This window comes from Mus caroli, unplaced genomic scaffold, assembly GCF_978045245.1.
Source record: "Mus caroli unplaced genomic scaffold, Mus_caroli_1 scaffold_1, whole genome shotgun sequence".
Taxonomy (NCBI): domain Eukaryota; kingdom Metazoa; phylum Chordata; class Mammalia; order Rodentia; family Muridae; genus Mus; species Mus caroli.
The window spans coordinates 150,892,674-150,908,949 of NW_028227256.1; the positions used below are offsets into that span (position 1 = coordinate 150,892,674).

At 44.5% G+C, this 16,276-nt stretch overlaps 1 protein-coding gene and 1 non-coding gene across 2 annotated transcripts in view; both read left to right on the forward strand.

The window, feature by feature from the left end:
- Positions 1-16,276, forward strand: part of Shcbp1l (SHC binding and spindle associated 1 like) — a 31,350-nt gene that overhangs the window by 1,540 nt on the left and 13,534 nt on the right. Inside the window, exons 2-6 of the mRNA XM_021163377.2 lie at positions 2,057-2,206; positions 6,744-6,958; positions 8,306-8,392; positions 8,462-8,680; positions 10,864-10,969. Coding sequence (XP_021019036.1) covers positions 2,057-2,206; positions 6,744-6,958; positions 8,306-8,392; positions 8,462-8,680; positions 10,864-10,969 — 777 coding nt within the window. The remainder of the gene's footprint in view (positions 1-2,056; positions 2,207-6,743; positions 6,959-8,305; positions 8,393-8,461; positions 8,681-10,863; positions 10,970-16,276) is intronic.
- Positions 13,476-13,615, forward strand: LOC115032429 (small nucleolar RNA SNORA4). Its single transcript, XR_003838108.1, has one exon. It is a non-coding gene; the product is annotated as a small nucleolar RNA SNORA4 (small nucleolar RNA).

Sequence of the window (16,276 nt, forward strand, 5' to 3'; positions counted from 1 at the left end):
TATCCCTGTACTTGGGAGGATGCTGGAGCCTGAGAATTGTGAGTTTAAGGTTAACCTAGGTCAATCTCAATAGTGAGATATTTGTTTCAATAGTAAAGAAATAGCTGGAATTCTAGATCAAGTGGCAGAGTGCTTGAAGTATTTGATTCCCAATACCAAACACATGCCCTGCATTTATTGACGCAATTCCTGCACTCCTGGAGAAAGGAAGAAAGGATAGAGCCATAAAGAACTACAATGAGGCAGGCATCATGGTACACCCCTGTAATCCCAGCACTTAGGAAGTTCAGGCAGGAGGATTGCCCTGAGTTTGAGGCTAGTGTGGGCTACCCAACAACATCCTGTCTCAAACAAAAATAACCCACAAAGAACTTCATGGCTTCACACAGTGGAAAACTATGCAGTTGTACATTCATGCTTATACTCTAATTAGGTTAAAAAGCAAGAAGCTTGGAGGTGGGCATGATGGGTGGGTGGGTGGGTGGTTAGACACACAGAAAAATGACTGAAAGGAAACAGGGCATGAGGTCAGCAGTGCTCACTCTCGCCAGGGTAGGGCTGATTTTAAATTATTGCTTTTGCATTTTCTGTCTCTTCTTCCTCCTCCTCCTCCTCTTCCTCCTCCTTTTCTTTTCCCCTTTTGAGTTTTGAAAGTCTCTCACTATGAAGTCCTGGCTGCCTGAAGCTCATTAAGTAGTCCAATCTAGCCTTCAGCTAGTGATGGCCCTCTTGCCTCTGTCTCTGGAGAGGTAGAGTGACAGATGTCCCCACCATGATGACCATGTATTTCTTGTGTTTTTCTTAAGTTTTGCTTATCTTAGAGACAGGAGACATTTTTAATTTAAAAAACGGGCTGGTGAGATGGCTCAGTGGGTAAGAGCACCCGACTGCTCTTCCGAAGGTCCAGAGTTCAAATCCCAGCAACCACATGGTGGCTCACACCACCTGAAATGAGATCTGACGCCCTCTTCTGGAGTGTCTGAAGACAGCTACAGTGTACTTACATATAATAAATAAATAAATATTAATTTAAAAAACATCCTCTATAAAACTCAGACTGTGTAAATGGCCTATTTTTAGTCAGATATTGAGGATTGGTGGCCATGCCTGCTAAAAATCTGTGGAAATATTTGTATTGATTATTCCATCATTGAGTATAGTCTAGTGAATTTCATAACAGCTTAGATTACTTACCCTCTATGTGTGTCTGACTTTAAATTTAAAAATCAAAAGGGCAAATACTTAACTGAGTGTTTAATACACTTCTTGTTTTATAAAATGGAATGCAGTTTAAACTTTTTATGTGTTGAATTTTTTGTTTGGCTGGTTTTTGAGCCAGCCTCATGCAGTCCGAGCTGGCCTTGAATTCACTTTGTATTGGATTCTGGTCTCAGACCCCATTTCTTCTGCGTGGGGAGGAGTCCGTGCTGGGATCGAAGGCCTGAGTCCGAATGTTTTAAGGAGTCAATGCCATTTTTTTTTTTTAAGTTCATCAAACACTCCTATGTGTGTTAAAACTGCTGCTGTGATTTCCAAGATCACACTCCTTCTGCCCGGTGGATTAATAAGCTACCTGGAGATGTGGCAAGAGTGAAAAGATCTCCTTTTTTTTCACACTTATGAGTTACTGTTAACTATACTGTTAAGTATAGTTTTAGTTTAAAATATATGATTTTTTTTTAGATTTTTTTCACTGTTTAAGGCAATATTGGTTATATTTTCAGATAAAAATTGTTATAAACGTCTATATATTTATTTAAAAGACTTATCCAATTAAAAAATTATCTGTGCTTGTGTGTGTGTGTGTGTGTGTGTGTGTGTGTGTGTGTGTGTGAGACGGGGGAGGGGTGTCACGGCATACTGTGGAGGTTGGGAAAGCTGGTAGGAGTCACTTGTTTGTCTCCGTCCACCTTTATTGGGGTTCTGGGAATTGAACTCGGATCTCACACTAGCTCTGCAGCTCCTCACCCTCAGAGCTGCCCCTCCAGGCTCGCTGCCTCTCCTGGCTCGCTGCCTTGCGTGGCCATCTGCACAGCTGTGTCTTGTCTCTCATTAGGCAGAAGATGCAGAGGAAGCTATGAGTAGATACCTGTTGGAGAAGCTGAAAGCGAAGGACAGATGGCTCGGAGTCTGGAAGAGTAACCCGGAGCTCTTCTTTGAGAAATATGAAGAGGCGTCCATCCCTTTTGTTGGGATCCTGGTCGAGGTATGTTTTCCTCATGTTGTCCATTGAATGAAACTAGCAGCCCCTGTTATGACTGAGCTGTGGTTCTGTTCATCTGGACCTGTAGTACTCAGGCAGATATCAAACTGGCGAGTGTGGGAGTAGACAAAGATGAGCACTGACATAGGTTTATGGGGACAATTAACGGTGAACTAGGATCTGGTAGCACTGAATAGTAGTCATCAGCCAGCTTCAGTCACCCAAATACTGTAAAAATAACAAAAATGTCTTTCCTGCCAGGCATGCACTCCCAGCACTAGTGCGACAGGCAGCCTGGCCTACATAGAGAATTCCAGGGTGACCAGGTGACACAGAGAAAACATGTCCCAAACAAACAAACAAACAAAACCCACAAAAATGTATTTCTTGAAAAACTAGTAAATTGGGCTTTTACAAATGGTCTACTAGGTCGTCATATTTATCTAGATTTTATATATAATCATTGAGATGAGGGAATAAAACCTGATGTGGAAACTGTTGTCAAATGTGACCTTTTCGGTGTGACTGTCCTACAAGCCATTACCTAAGCGTCAGGTGCACTAGTCCACAGGCTGGAGAGTGTGGCACACTGGTGTCATACTTTTGAGTCCCTTAAAGATAATTATCCTTGTATAGAAATTAATACCAATATTACAGTCATTACTGTCCTTCAAGAGATTTTTTTTCTTTTTTTTTTTTTTTTTTTTTTTTTTTTTGGTTTTTCGAGACAGGGTTTCTCTTTATAGCTCTGGCTGTCCTGGAGCTCACTTTGTAGACCAGGCTGGCCTCGAACTCAGAAATCCGCCTGCCTCTGCCTCCCAAGTGCTGGGATTAAAGGCGTGCGCCACCACGCCCGGCTGAGATTTTTTTTCAAATTTTTTTTCTTTTACATTTTAAGAAAACCTTTGTATGTGAGTGCCTAGTCCCGTGTATATATACCACAGCACATATGTGAGGTCCAAAGACAACTTTCAGGAGTTGCTTCTTGCTTCTCTCCTTCCATTGTGTGCGTTCTGGGGCTCAAAGTCAGAGAGTTAAGCTCAATGGTAAGCACTCAGCCACTGAGCCGTCTCCATGACCTAGAGGGATGTTTCAAGTGTGTTGCTTTGGTCACAAGAAAAACCTTGATGCCTCGGACCAGTCCCAGTCGGCCTCCCTCAATCTGCGAAAAAATTTCAGGGTTCCCATTACAGGTGAGCATGGAGTTGGCGAGAAAAGGGTGACAGACAGACAAGCACACAGGGAGTGCTGCATCTGGATGTAATTCTTCACCAAGTGAACACCAGTCTTATCTAATACAGAAAACAAAGGAGTAGGTGTCACAGCAGGCAAGGTACATTGAAGTATCTGACACAAAACAGAGGAATGCCTTCAAAGTACTGACAGGAACCAGGTAATGTTTACAGTAAAGATAAAACAGCCCTGCCTAGAGTCAGCTAATCACAGGTAAGGATTTCACACCCTAGTCACAATTTGTGCTATACCTTTGAGCCTTGTGAAGCTTGCACCAGGGGTTCTGCTCTAGCAGACCTTCTCATGAATAATGCAATACCACAACCCCCCTTTTTCCTAGGCCTTGGTAAATACTTGCATATGAGAGTAACTTGGCTATTTTTTAAAGTATCTGTAGGGAATTTCCATTTGTCAAAAGAATTCACCAACTTTCTTCTAATATGCCATGTAGTCTGCTATACCTGGCTGTAATGAAGATTCTAAGTATACTTTGCTAAGCTTGCCCTGAGACTTCTCTTTTCCAGTAAAATACTATAAGAAAGCATGCAAGACCCTCCACAATATCTCGGACAAATCTGGGGCATTCTAGCTATGGGAATGCCAAGGTTCCAGGAGGCTAAATGTCCATGAAACTCTTTGCCTCGGGACTGCTTCCAGGCTTTTAGGCCTGCCAAGAGAGTCACTACTGGAGTGGATGTAGCACCTTGAAATTTATCACATCACAAGCTACTTGAAAGCAATTAAAATATATATGCTGTGTGAAAAAGTGAGCTCAGATCTGCTTGCTGTCTTGCTCTGCTTCTTTTTTGTTTGTTTTTTGTTTTTTAGAGACAGGGTTTCTCTGTGTAGCCCTGACTGTCCTGGAATTCACTCTGTAGACCAGGCTGGCCTCGAACTCAGAAATCCACCTGTCTCTGCCTCCCAAGTGCTGAGATTAAAGGTGTGGCCACCACTGCCTTGAGTCTTACTGAAGCCAAGTCTCAGCGGTACTGTGTGGTGCATTCTGTTCTAAAGTCATAAGAATTTATTCCTATGGACCCAAATCTGTTACCCTCCCTAGAAACCTATGGTGTGTGTCGTGTGTGTGTGTGTGTGTGTGTGTGTGTGTGTGTGTGAGAGAGAGAGAGAGAGAGAGAGAGAGAGAGAGAGAGAGAGAGAGAGAGATGGAAAGACTGACAAAAAGAGACAGACTAGCTCTTAACTCCAGAGCTTCATGCACTTTAGGCAAGCTCTCTGCTACTGAGTTACACCCCAATCCTCATTATTTTTTGTGTTTCTGCCACAGCAAATGAGCATAAGTTTGGTGTATTAAGAGTGCCAGGTTACAGATCCTCTAACTCTATATAGATCAGAGATGTGCTGTGTGCCTAACGGAGCCGATAGTGAGGTGTACGCAGAATGACAGACTTTTCTAGAAACAGGGATGGGGATCTGTTTCCGTGCCTTTTCCAGCCTTCAGAAGTTCCCTGTGTTCTCCGGCTGTGGCATTTCTCCCCATCCTCAAGCTCAATTTGTCATCGCATTACCAAGTTGTCATCGTATCACCGTGGAGCTAGCTCTCCAGGCCGGAAGATGTGACAGGCATGGCCCTGGCTGGGTCGTCCAGAACAACCCTTCATGTCTGTCTTCCAGGGTAATCTAGCTGCAAGGCCCTTTTTGCTGGGATGGCAATATAGTCACAGGTTCCAAAGATTAGGGCCCAAGCATCTGTGGGGGCCATTATTTTACCCACTCCAGTCAGACATTGAAGAACAGAATTTGGAAACACAGCACTTGTATTTCTTCCAGAGGACTCAGGTTTGTTTCCCAGCACCCATGTCAGGCAGCCTCTAACTCCAGCTTTTGGAGGGCTCCAACACCCCACCTCCCGTGGGCACCTTCATACACCCATGCTCATCATTCAAAGTACAAAAAGGCTTTTTTTCAAGGTGGTAGTGCTTTGAAGGAGACTGTCCTCCATGGGCTCGTGTGTGTGTGTGTGTGTGTGAACAACTTGGACCTCACTTGGAGAGGTTATGGACCTTCCAGAAGGTGGAGTCTTGCTGGAAGAAGTACATACCTGGAGACAGGCTTTGAGGGTTTAGAGCCTCTTCCAAGTTCCAGATCTGCCAGCTTCCTGCGTGTGGTTGAACATGTGATTCCTCAGCTTCCTCGTCCGGCAGCCCACTGCCGTGCCTCTTACACAACCTCAAACTGCACGTTCAGATGAACGCCTCCCTCTATAAGTTGTCTTGCTCATGGGATTTTATCCCAGCAACAAGAAGTAGCTAGCTAATACGGGTGTTCACAGTGACTTTTATGAAATTTAAAATTTCATCAAGTGAAGTTGAGTGGCTGGCAAGCTGGCTCAGCAGGGAACGGCAGTTGTGAACAAGCCTAACAACCTGTTCCATCTTGGAGACTCGAGTAAAGTTGGCAGGAGAGAACTAATTCCACAAAGTTGTGAAGCTAAATCTATTCAGCCCAAGGACTTTTTAATGCCCTTTTGGAATGGTCTTTCATTTACAAATGATATAATGTAAACAATATTTCTTTAAACATACCTTGACCAAAGGCAACTGGGGAAGGAGGGTTGATTTGGTTTGCACATCTACATCATAGTCCACCATTGGAAGAAGTCAGGGCAGGCATCTGGAGGCAGGAGCTGATGTAGAGGCCATGGAGCGGTGCTGCTTACTGGCTTGCTCACCATCATGTGCTCAGCCTGCTTTCTTATAGAACCCAGGACCATCAGCCCAGGAATGGACCCACCCACAACAAATTAGGCCCTCCCCCTTGGATCCTAATTTTTAAAAATGCCCCATGGGCTTGACTACAGCCTGATCTTACGGAGGCCTTTTCTCAGTTGAGGCTCCCTCCTCTCAAATGAATCTAGCCCATGTCAAATTGGCATAACACTATCCAGCACAACATATTCTCTTTATGAAACTTTAAAGCTAATGCATTTAAGGAAATGCTTGAAACCAGGCACTTATGATATGTGCCTTTAGTCCCAGCACTCTGGACACAGAGGCAGATGGAATTCTAAGTACAAGGACAGCCTGCTCTACAGGGTGAGTTCCAGAACAGCCATGGCTACACAGAAAAACCCTGTCCAGAAAAACTCAAAACCAAAAAATAATAATAAACAGATAAATATATACTAAAAAGGAGGTGCTTGAAAACTTGTTGGTATTTACTGTCTATCCAGAATTATTCAGTATGTTGGTTGCAAGAAGCCATAAGAATCTAGAAGAATCAGCACTGTGACTAGAGCCTGGTGGCTTTGGTGAATTTGCAGTAACCTACTGTATGACATTTTCCCTAGGTGACGTGTAAACCCCGCCAGAACTTGTCGTCTTGTTTCAAAGTGACAGTTTCTGTGGCTGAGCCCTTTTCTTCTAACATTGCAAATATCCCTCGGGACTTGGTGGACGAGGTTCTAGGTGAGCTGGACTACAGTGCGCCTCTCCTGGAGGTGTATCCCGTGGACGGGCAGGACGCCGATGTCCGAGACATTGCTCTGGCCCTGGAAGTTGTAAGGTAACGAAGCTTTCTTACTCCTAAGACTTACAATTACCTTATCCAGCTGCTCATGTCATGCCTGAGCTGTGCTCAAAGAAACACTTTATATTGATTGATTGACTTGAGACTGATGGGTTCAATTAACCCGTTCTTAATTAACACAATATATGTATAACTCTGTTGGTCACAAATTGCACAAGTATTAGATATTAGAAAAGCTTTGCCCTGTTTTTATTTTGTACTTTATAAAGCCAGATGTGGTGGTGAATTCCTTTAATCCTAACAGGAGGCAAAGACAGGTGGGATTCTAGAAGTTTGAGACCGGTTTGGTCTATATAGTGAGTTCCAGGCCCCCCAGGGCTACATAGTGAAACCCTGTCTCAAATAAGTAAATCTAAAAATTAAAACAAACAAACAAAACCCCGAATTCTAGAAGCTGGGTACAGTGATAGACATGGGTGGTCTGAACATTGGAGAGGTAGAGGCAGGGGGATGGAAGTCTTAAGGTTCACCAGCTGTGTAGGAGGCTGAAGGCCAGCCTCGTCTAATGACACCGTCTCAAAAAGGAAACACAGTCCAGACAGTTTACCTACCCACTTGTGTGTGTGTTTGGCCGTCTGTCTTAGTGTCCTGTCTATTGTGCTGATGAAACACTGAAAGCAGAAGCGGCTTAGAGGAGGAAGGGTTTATTTGACTGACATATCTTGTCATGGAAGTGAGGACTGGACAGAAACCTGCAGGCAGACACTGTGGAGGAGCGCTGCTTGTGGGCTCCTGAAGGCTCCGAGTAACTAGCTTTCTTATGTAGCCCACAGTGAGCTAGGCCCTCACAGCAGTTAACAATTGAGCAGATTCCCCACAAACTGTCCCACAGGCTGTCTGATCTGGGCAATCAATCCTGATATTCCTTCCTCAAGAGACTTTAGGCTATGTCAAGTTGATAGTTAAGTAACCAAGAGAGCATCTGAAATATGTTTGATTTTGTTTTTTTGGTCCCAACTCCCACAAGCTGATCTCTGTGTTATGGGTGCACATGGTGGTGAATAAAAGAGACTGCTTTAAGGAAATAAATGTAACTTTTTAAAATTAAAAATCATTAAGAGCCGGGTGTGGTGGCGCACACCTTTAATCCCAGCACTTGGGAGGCAGAGGCAGGCGGATTTCTGAGTTCGAGGCCAGCCTGGTCTACAAAGTGAGTTCCAGGACAGCCAGGGCTACACAGAGAAACCCTGTCTCAAAAAACCAAAAAAAAAATAAATAAATAAATAAAATAAAATCATTAAGTTTTGACATAAAATTTTCTAGAAGCTTCGAGCATGGTCTAGGTGTCATTAGTCACAGTCATCCTAATTTGGTTTATTGTAGGTTTTTTTATGATTTTCTTTGGAGAGACTGGGATGATGAAGAAAATTGTGAGAATTATACTGCCCTTATTGAAGAAAGAATTAATCTGTAAGTAGAGTGGAGAGCGGCCGAGCTGCGGGGGGAGGGGAACGTGTAAAGCTCACTGTTCCTTTCCAGGTGGTGCGACATCCAGGATGGGACAATCCCCGGCCCCATCGCACAGCGCTTCAAGAAAACGCTCGAGAAGTACAAAAACAAGCGTGTTGAGCTTATTGAGTACCAGAGCAACATCAAAGAAGACCCGTCTGCGGCCGAGGCTGTCGAGTGCTGGAAGAAGTACTACGAGATAGTGATGCTCTGCGGGCTGTTGAAGATGTGGGAAGACTTGCGGCTGAGGTAAAGGATGATTCTATCAAGAGAGTCGCAGAGGAGCAGAGCATGGGGACTCTCTGGTGGTAGCTTCCGGCCCATAGACAAGTTTGATTAAAATAGTTTAGGGAGGTGGATGAGACTGCGCACATGTATAACCCCGGCCTATGATCACCAGGAGGATCGGGAGCTACGAAAGCCTAGGCTACATGAGAGGCTGTTTCAAAAACAACAACAACAACGAAAGTAGCAATCGGGGTAGTCATAACGATGCCTTATTAATAAATTAAGTACATTGGAAAATTATTGTAATATTAGCTATTTCTGTTATCATCAAGCAGTAAAGTGATCCAGTGAACCCCAAAGACTGAGTCTGAGGAGGACTGGTAAATGCGTTGTCTGCAGGAAAGGAGGCCTCTCTTTGAGCTGACAGGAATGATAGAGTCAGTACTTACCCTGAAGCTCTCGTCTCCTGCAATCAGGACACAGAAAAAAAAAAGTCAAAAGATAGAGGACCAGTGTAGTAGAGGTGTCGAAGGCCGATGTTACGGAGATCATTCTGTCCAGAGGGAAGCAGGCTGTGGTTTTATAAGTCACATCCTTAGAAGCAAACCAACCTGTTCACTAATGGTTTCTAAAACCATGGGGGCCGAGGAGACAGCTGAGCAGTGCAGAGCAGTTGCTGTATTGTAAGAGCTGGGATTAGTTCCCAGCACCATGTCAGGTGGCTCAGAACCTCCTATAACTACCGCTCAGAAAGGGTGAAGCGAAGTGACCCCCCACTTCTGTTTGTGGCCCCTCTCCCACAGACACACATCTACACATAAAGACAAAATAACCCTTTAAAAATTTAAATATGTCCCAAAACTTTTTACTTCTCCAGATCACAAGATACAACCCACCTCTGCTTTGTATAAGTCTGCAAGAGTGGATTATGAAATAAAATCAGGATCTTTCCTACTGTGATGGAAAGTCAGAGGGGCCAAAGCAAAGGTTAGAGTAGGCTACATACAGATTTCTCCATCTTAAAGAACAGTCCGTTAAAAATGAAAAGATTTTAGAATGTAAGGGTTTAAACATAAGTTATCTAAAAGATCTTGTTGGCCATGTGCGATAGTGGACACCTTTAATTTCAGCACTTAGGAGGCAGAAGCAAGAGAATCTCTGTGAGCTGTGGGCAAGGCTAGTCTACAAGTAGAGTTCTGGGCAACCAGTCCTACATGGTGATATCCTGTTCCAAACAAAAACAATTTAAATAAATAACTAGATAAGAAAGCTCTCGTTAGCCGGGTGTGGTGACACACGCCTTTATTCCCAGCATTCAGGAGGCAGAGGCAGGTGGATTTCTGAGTTCGAGGCCAGCTTGGTCTACAAAGTGAGTTCCAGGACTGCCAGAGCTATACAGAGAAACTTTGTCTCAAAAAACAAAACAAAACAAAACAAAACAAAACAAAACAAAACAAAACAAAACAAAAAAACAAAACAAAAAGAAAGCTCTTGTTAAATGCTCTCAAGTTGCCCACTGCTGTGAGGAGCCCCTCACTCAGGCCTAGGGACAATAGCAGACCCCCAAGAACTCACGAGAGACCAAGCTTGATGCAAACCACATGAGGCTTTATTCGGGGAAAGCCAGAGCTCTGGGGACGACTTGTATCCCACGCAGGGGTAGAGGAGTCGACCCCGAGGGGGAAGGGGTCCCAGTTTTTATAGGCCCTCAGGGGAGAAAGGAGAATGGGGGAGTAGGGGATTTCCAGATCTAAACAATGTCTATTCTCAAGAAATGGGTATGGGAGGGGTACAAGGAAAGAGTCTGGTGCGGGTGTAGCAACTCCGGATTGGCCCCGGCTGTGGTTGCTGGGGAGATTTTCTGACTCTATCCCAGCAACCAATATCACAAACACCTGGCAGTGAGGTGCAGCAGTGGGCACACACCTGGGTTCAAGGAACGGTCAGAACATTGGCAGACACATGAGTTCGAGGAGCGGCCAGAGCATTGTGCACCTCTATTTTTCTAAATCAGTGAAACTAGTTCTGCTAACAATGAAATCTATTTTGCCAATTTCAGGGCTTCTGTGATCTTTTATATTTTGTCAGGATCTTTCACTCTTAGCATGCTTATGGTTTATAAACCATGGTAGCTTACAAAGTGAAGATAGGTTGAGTTTTTTCCATGTTAATTTATGCACACTTTTTTTTTTTTTTTACTATAGAGTTCACGGACCTTTCTTTCCGAGGATTCTGAGACGTAGAAAAGGGAAGAGAGACTTTGGGAAGACGATAACCCACATCGTAGCCAAAGTGATGACCACCGACATGGTAAGACTCATTGTCCCCTGGGCGTCTGAGCGTCCATCCACTCAGTGTGTGCTGCCCACCCAGCACCGGCACCGGGACTGACACGGAGGGGGAGCCCCCATGGAGCGTTCTTGTCTGACTTGGGATAATGCCTGCTTTCTTCCTTATCCCAACTGGGTGTTGGCTACAGATACTAGATAAGCGCTGACAGCTCTTCACAGCACTGCGGCCTTGTTGCCAGTGAGTGAGCAATGTACCCACAAGAGAGGCTGCAGCCAGGGGGGACAGACATGCAGCGTTGGCTCTTCATACATTTCATAGATTTCAAGATAGAGATCCAGCCAAGTAAAGAGGCAGCCACAGCTACAGCATAGACTAATGAATACTGTAACAGGATGATATAAAGGGAACCTGTGGGTGGGCCACAGGCCAAAAGATTTTGACAATGCTGGCTCGGAAAACTAACCCAACCGGAACCTGGTTCTGTATCAACTGGACGGACCCTGGGTGGATGTGTTTAGCCAGCCTCTGAACAAATATAAGTTGTTCTGAGACCAAATGAAAATATCTCTACCCAGCTTGATGCTTCCCAGCATTTCTCTGTGAACTCTTCTGCCTCCCCTGGCCTCCGCTCTAGCCTGGTTTTCATTGTCTCTCGGTGCCTTTGCCCTCCCGCTGACCTCCCGGCGCTCAGGGTTTGCCCTTTTCTTGCAGTATCTGATCCCTATTTATCAGTCTCTTGTTATAACTTGTGTTATATAGTTATATACTTGTATATGTTTATGATCCAAAGCACATATACAGGCCTGATATGTGTTCTAAGCACAAACCTACTACTGCCTGTTACTCTTAGGTATGCAAGCTCCAATCTGCAATTAAGTTCAAGATCAATCAAGTTCAAGGCTTGCTGTTGTTCCAGCCTGTATTTAGTTGCTAATTATTATTTTCAGGAGTTATGGAGTTATGTGAATAGTCGTCATCACCTTCACACGCACTGGAGCATTGCCCCCAGTGACCTGCAGACTTGGGTCTTCCTTGTAAGGAGAATTTGATTTCAGTAACATTGCCACAGAAGAAGTCCTTCTGGGTTGAAGGTTGTAGTGCTTCCTGCAATCCAGTACCCAAGGGACTGGAGAGGAGGATCGTGGATTTGAGGGTATCCTGGGCCTCTTCCTGTGACCCTGTTGAAGGGGTTATGTCGAGGTGAACCTTGTCCACCTTGGAGAGTGCAAGAGTGCATTCCATTGCTAAATGACTGTACCCACACCTTTCTCATGAGTGTAATGTCCTTTCTGTGCCTGTCTTTTTAGTTTTGTATTTTAAGATTTCTTTATTGTAGCTGTCTTCAGACACACCAGAAGAGGGCGTCAGATCTCATTACGGGTGGTTGTGAGCCACCATGTGGTTGCTGAGATTTGAACTCAGGACCTTCAGAAGAGCAGTCAGTGCTCTTAACCACTGAGCCATCTCTCCAGCCCCTGGTTTTGTTATTTTTAAGGCAGAGTCTTGCAGCCCAGGCTAGCTCTGCTTCAGCCTCCAGAATGCTGGAATTACAGCATTGAGGCTCCTGCCTGCTGTGTGTGGCCATCTTTTGAATTCTATTTCGCTGTAAATGTGTTTGTCACTCATCCAGTCACTGGGCATGATCCTGGCACATTGTAGATACCAAGCAACAGTTTTTGTTGAATCAATAAGCCTAGTGTATGACAGGAAAATAAGGTAAGATGAGAAAGTCAGAGAAGTGCACCCTGGTTGGGACACAACTCCTAAGAAGAGTGTGAGAGACCAAAGTGAGCTGAAGGCTCATCCTGTTTGGAGTGAATCTGTTCTCTCTGCTTTGCTACATTTTATTTATTTTCTTTGTGGAAGAGGGGACATGTGTGTCACAGTGCATGCGTGGAGGTCAGAGGACATCTTGTGAGAGTCAGTTCTCTCCTTCTACCATGTGGGTCTTGGGTGTTGAACTCAGGTTGCCATGGCAACAAGAGCTTTCACCTGAGCCCAGACAGCTCCTCTTTCTAATATTTGTAACAAAGTGGTTGGTTTTGTTTTGTTTTTTGTTTTTTTTTCATTTTCTGGCAATTGATTGTACTACTTTATCAAAGATGTATTCCTTCCAACTCATACATTTCACCCTCTGCTTGTTGGCTTCCACCTTCTTTCACTCCTTAGCAATGTGCAGTTGAGTCCTTTTCCCCAGGGAAGAAAATTCTAGGTTTTTTCTTATGCTGGTAACAAAAATGTTGGAAAGCTGTGGCAAAGCCATTGCCATTGGCATTTTTCACATGGACTACATGTGACCACCAATTCTTCCCAAGCCAGTACCTCTGGTCACCACACATAGGTTTCTAGCTGCAAAACTTATTAAATCAATTATCTTGTAAGCTGGACCAGATGGTTCTTCAGTGACAGATCTTAAGAGAGGGGACCAGAGGATCAGAAGGTTAGGAGACAGATAAGTTTGGGACCTGGAGGTCTTGCACAAGCTATGCCTTATTCCAAGTAAGCTTATTAAAAAGTACAGCATCTACCAGAAGCTATATTTTTGGGGAAGGTTTTATTAAATCACCTTAACCAATGCAGGTTATTTGGTAGAATGAATAAGACCACACTCTGCAGTGGGATATACCACTTAGTATGGTTCATTACTATATTGTGGCCTACATTGGGGGGAAAAAAAGAGTATAGCATCTTATATACTCTTCCCAAGGTAGAAATGGGACAAAGTCAACAGAAACTGTCACAATAGGATAAAGTCAGAAGGAGGTTAATCAAGCAATGTCACACAAAGGAAACGCAGGTGCCTCAGGAGCTTTGTGGACTGAGCACAGTGGCCTTGGGACTGATATTCCTGTCTCCTCAGGAGGAAGAGCAGGAACCTTGGTGCCTTTGAGGCCCCAGCCCCAGCCCCAACTGGTCTTGTTCAGTCTCATCCTTTGTCCTTTCTTCAGATCCCAGCAGGCCTCTGAGAAATCCTTGGGTCAGTCTGGCTCTCAACAACCTTGCCAGTCTGCAGATAAATGAATGGTGATATTGACCACGATAAGCAATCAGGTAGAGATGCTGTATGTTCTGTGGGGCCTCAGATGAGGGGTTCCTTTTTTACACTTTGAACAATTTGTAAGTGGCCTTCTCGGGTACAGAACTGTGCCACAGTAAAGTGACCTGTGGTGTCATGTGTAGACATTTCTCCAGTCTTGTCAATGCTGATGAAATGTGATCACCCACCAGGGTTAGCACATTCGTGTTGTGACTTTGCGCATGCACACAGCTTTTTTGGGTCATCCGTGGTGAGGGCTGTGAAAACCTGTTCCTTAGGAAGCTGGCGAGAGGCTGCATTCTCTTAGCTTGGAGACTGGTAGATACATGGATTGGAAACATGCAGTCCACTGTGTTATCCGTGGTGGCAGCTGCTGCCTGCTTGAGAGCTTCTTTGGACCAGGAGCTGTGGCTATTCTGAGAACAGAAAGATGTAAATTTCTCTTTTATATTAATTATTATATCAGCACCTAGGAAACATCTTTGTAAAAATTATAGATCTTGTTTTTTCTCTCCTTATATTTTTGATTTGTACTTCTAATTTTTGTCTTTAAATCTCCTCTGATGTAGACACAATGGCACATGCCTGTGGCCTCAACACTCAGGAGGCAGAGGCAAGGGGATTACACAAGTTTAAGGCCACCCTGGTCTACATACAGAGTTCCAGACCAGGATAGACCACAAAACAAATCTGTTCTGGTTTTATTTTCTCCATTTTCCTTTATCAACAGAAACTTGATCTTTATCCAAAGCAATCCTGTTTTCATTTTGTAAGTAATTGTTCCTAATCTGTGGAGGGGCAAGATAGAAGGAAGGCAGCAGTGAAGAGACACTCACCCAACTGGCACCTGACTGAATACTTAGAGTTTTCACTTACGTGGCTTAACCTCCCTTCTAGCCCACTGCCTACGAGAGGTGGTGGGGAAAAGGTTATTAGGATACAGGGGGAGTGGGCCTGTGTGGACATAGTTCTTTGGAGCAAATCCAGTCTGCATTGTCAGGACATCAGCAGTTCAGTTCATGTGAATCAGCAGCAGCAGCAGCTGGCCCAGAAGAAGCCCCGGGCGCTGCTGTATGCTGCTGTATGCTGTGTAGAAGGAGTTCCTTGGGGAGTTTTCAATCCCCAGTTGTCAGGATCTCAGCAGTCCAGTTAGCAGTGTTAGTAGGATACCAAACACAAGTCAGCAGTGGTGGCACCACCCAGCAAAACCAGCCAGGCCTCTGCAGAATGGGCGTACAAGTCAGCAGGAGCCACTAGGACCAGCAGAGATACCAGGAGAAGTTCTCTGCCATGCCTCCCTCAAGGAATGAAGATCAGCAAAGACAAAGATTCAAGACTAATGAAACATTGCAAACCTAGCTATGCAAGCCAGACAACACTGTCCATTGAGTCATATTTATACTCTCTTCAAACATCACATACCCTCCCGTGGGTCAGACAAAACACCATGTGAGTCTGTCTTAACAAAACTCTACACAAGTCTATCAGCTGACATATCCAGAAACGTCCACTTCACTCCGCCAATCAGCCCAAGTCCGTAGAAGTGGCAAGAAGTGGCCAGAACACCACTAGAAGGTTTTTTGTTGTGTTTCTTTCCATGAAGTCATTACAAACGATGACTAGCAAGGAATGGCAGGGCACACCAATACCATCCAGTGTTGCCCACTGTCTGTTGGGTTATATTTATATTCATACTTAATATCATGTGTCCTTTGACCTATGTCTGCTTCAGGGAAACACCCCTTCACATGTTTGCTTTAGCAAAACATCATTTGACATAACTGACTTTCCAAAGAAACCAGAACTTTCCACTTCACTTGACTGAGACTTTTGGTTATAGATTGCCTTTGAGCTTGACAAGATATTATGGTTTGATCACAGGAGCAGATCTGCATGCCACCTTCATTACTCTCTAGGCTTTCTGCCCCTGTAATTACATTGATCACTATAAGCTATACAAAGGACATGGATGCTGCAGTCAGAAAACCCAGGGCCCACTGCTTCTGCCATCTCTTAGGGATAGCAGTTTCTGAGTCTGCTTCCAAATGTCTTTCATTTAGCATGGTGTGATGGTTTGTATATGCTTGATCCAGGGAGTGGCACTATTCGAAGGTGTGGCCTTGTTGGAGTAGGCGTGTCACTGTGGGCATGGGCTTTAAGACCCTAATCCTAGCTCCCTAGAAGCCAGTCTTCTGCTAGCAGCCTTCTGATGAAGATGTAGAACTCTCTGCTCCTCCTGCACCATGCCTGCCTGGATGCTACCATGTTCCCACTTTGATGATAATGGA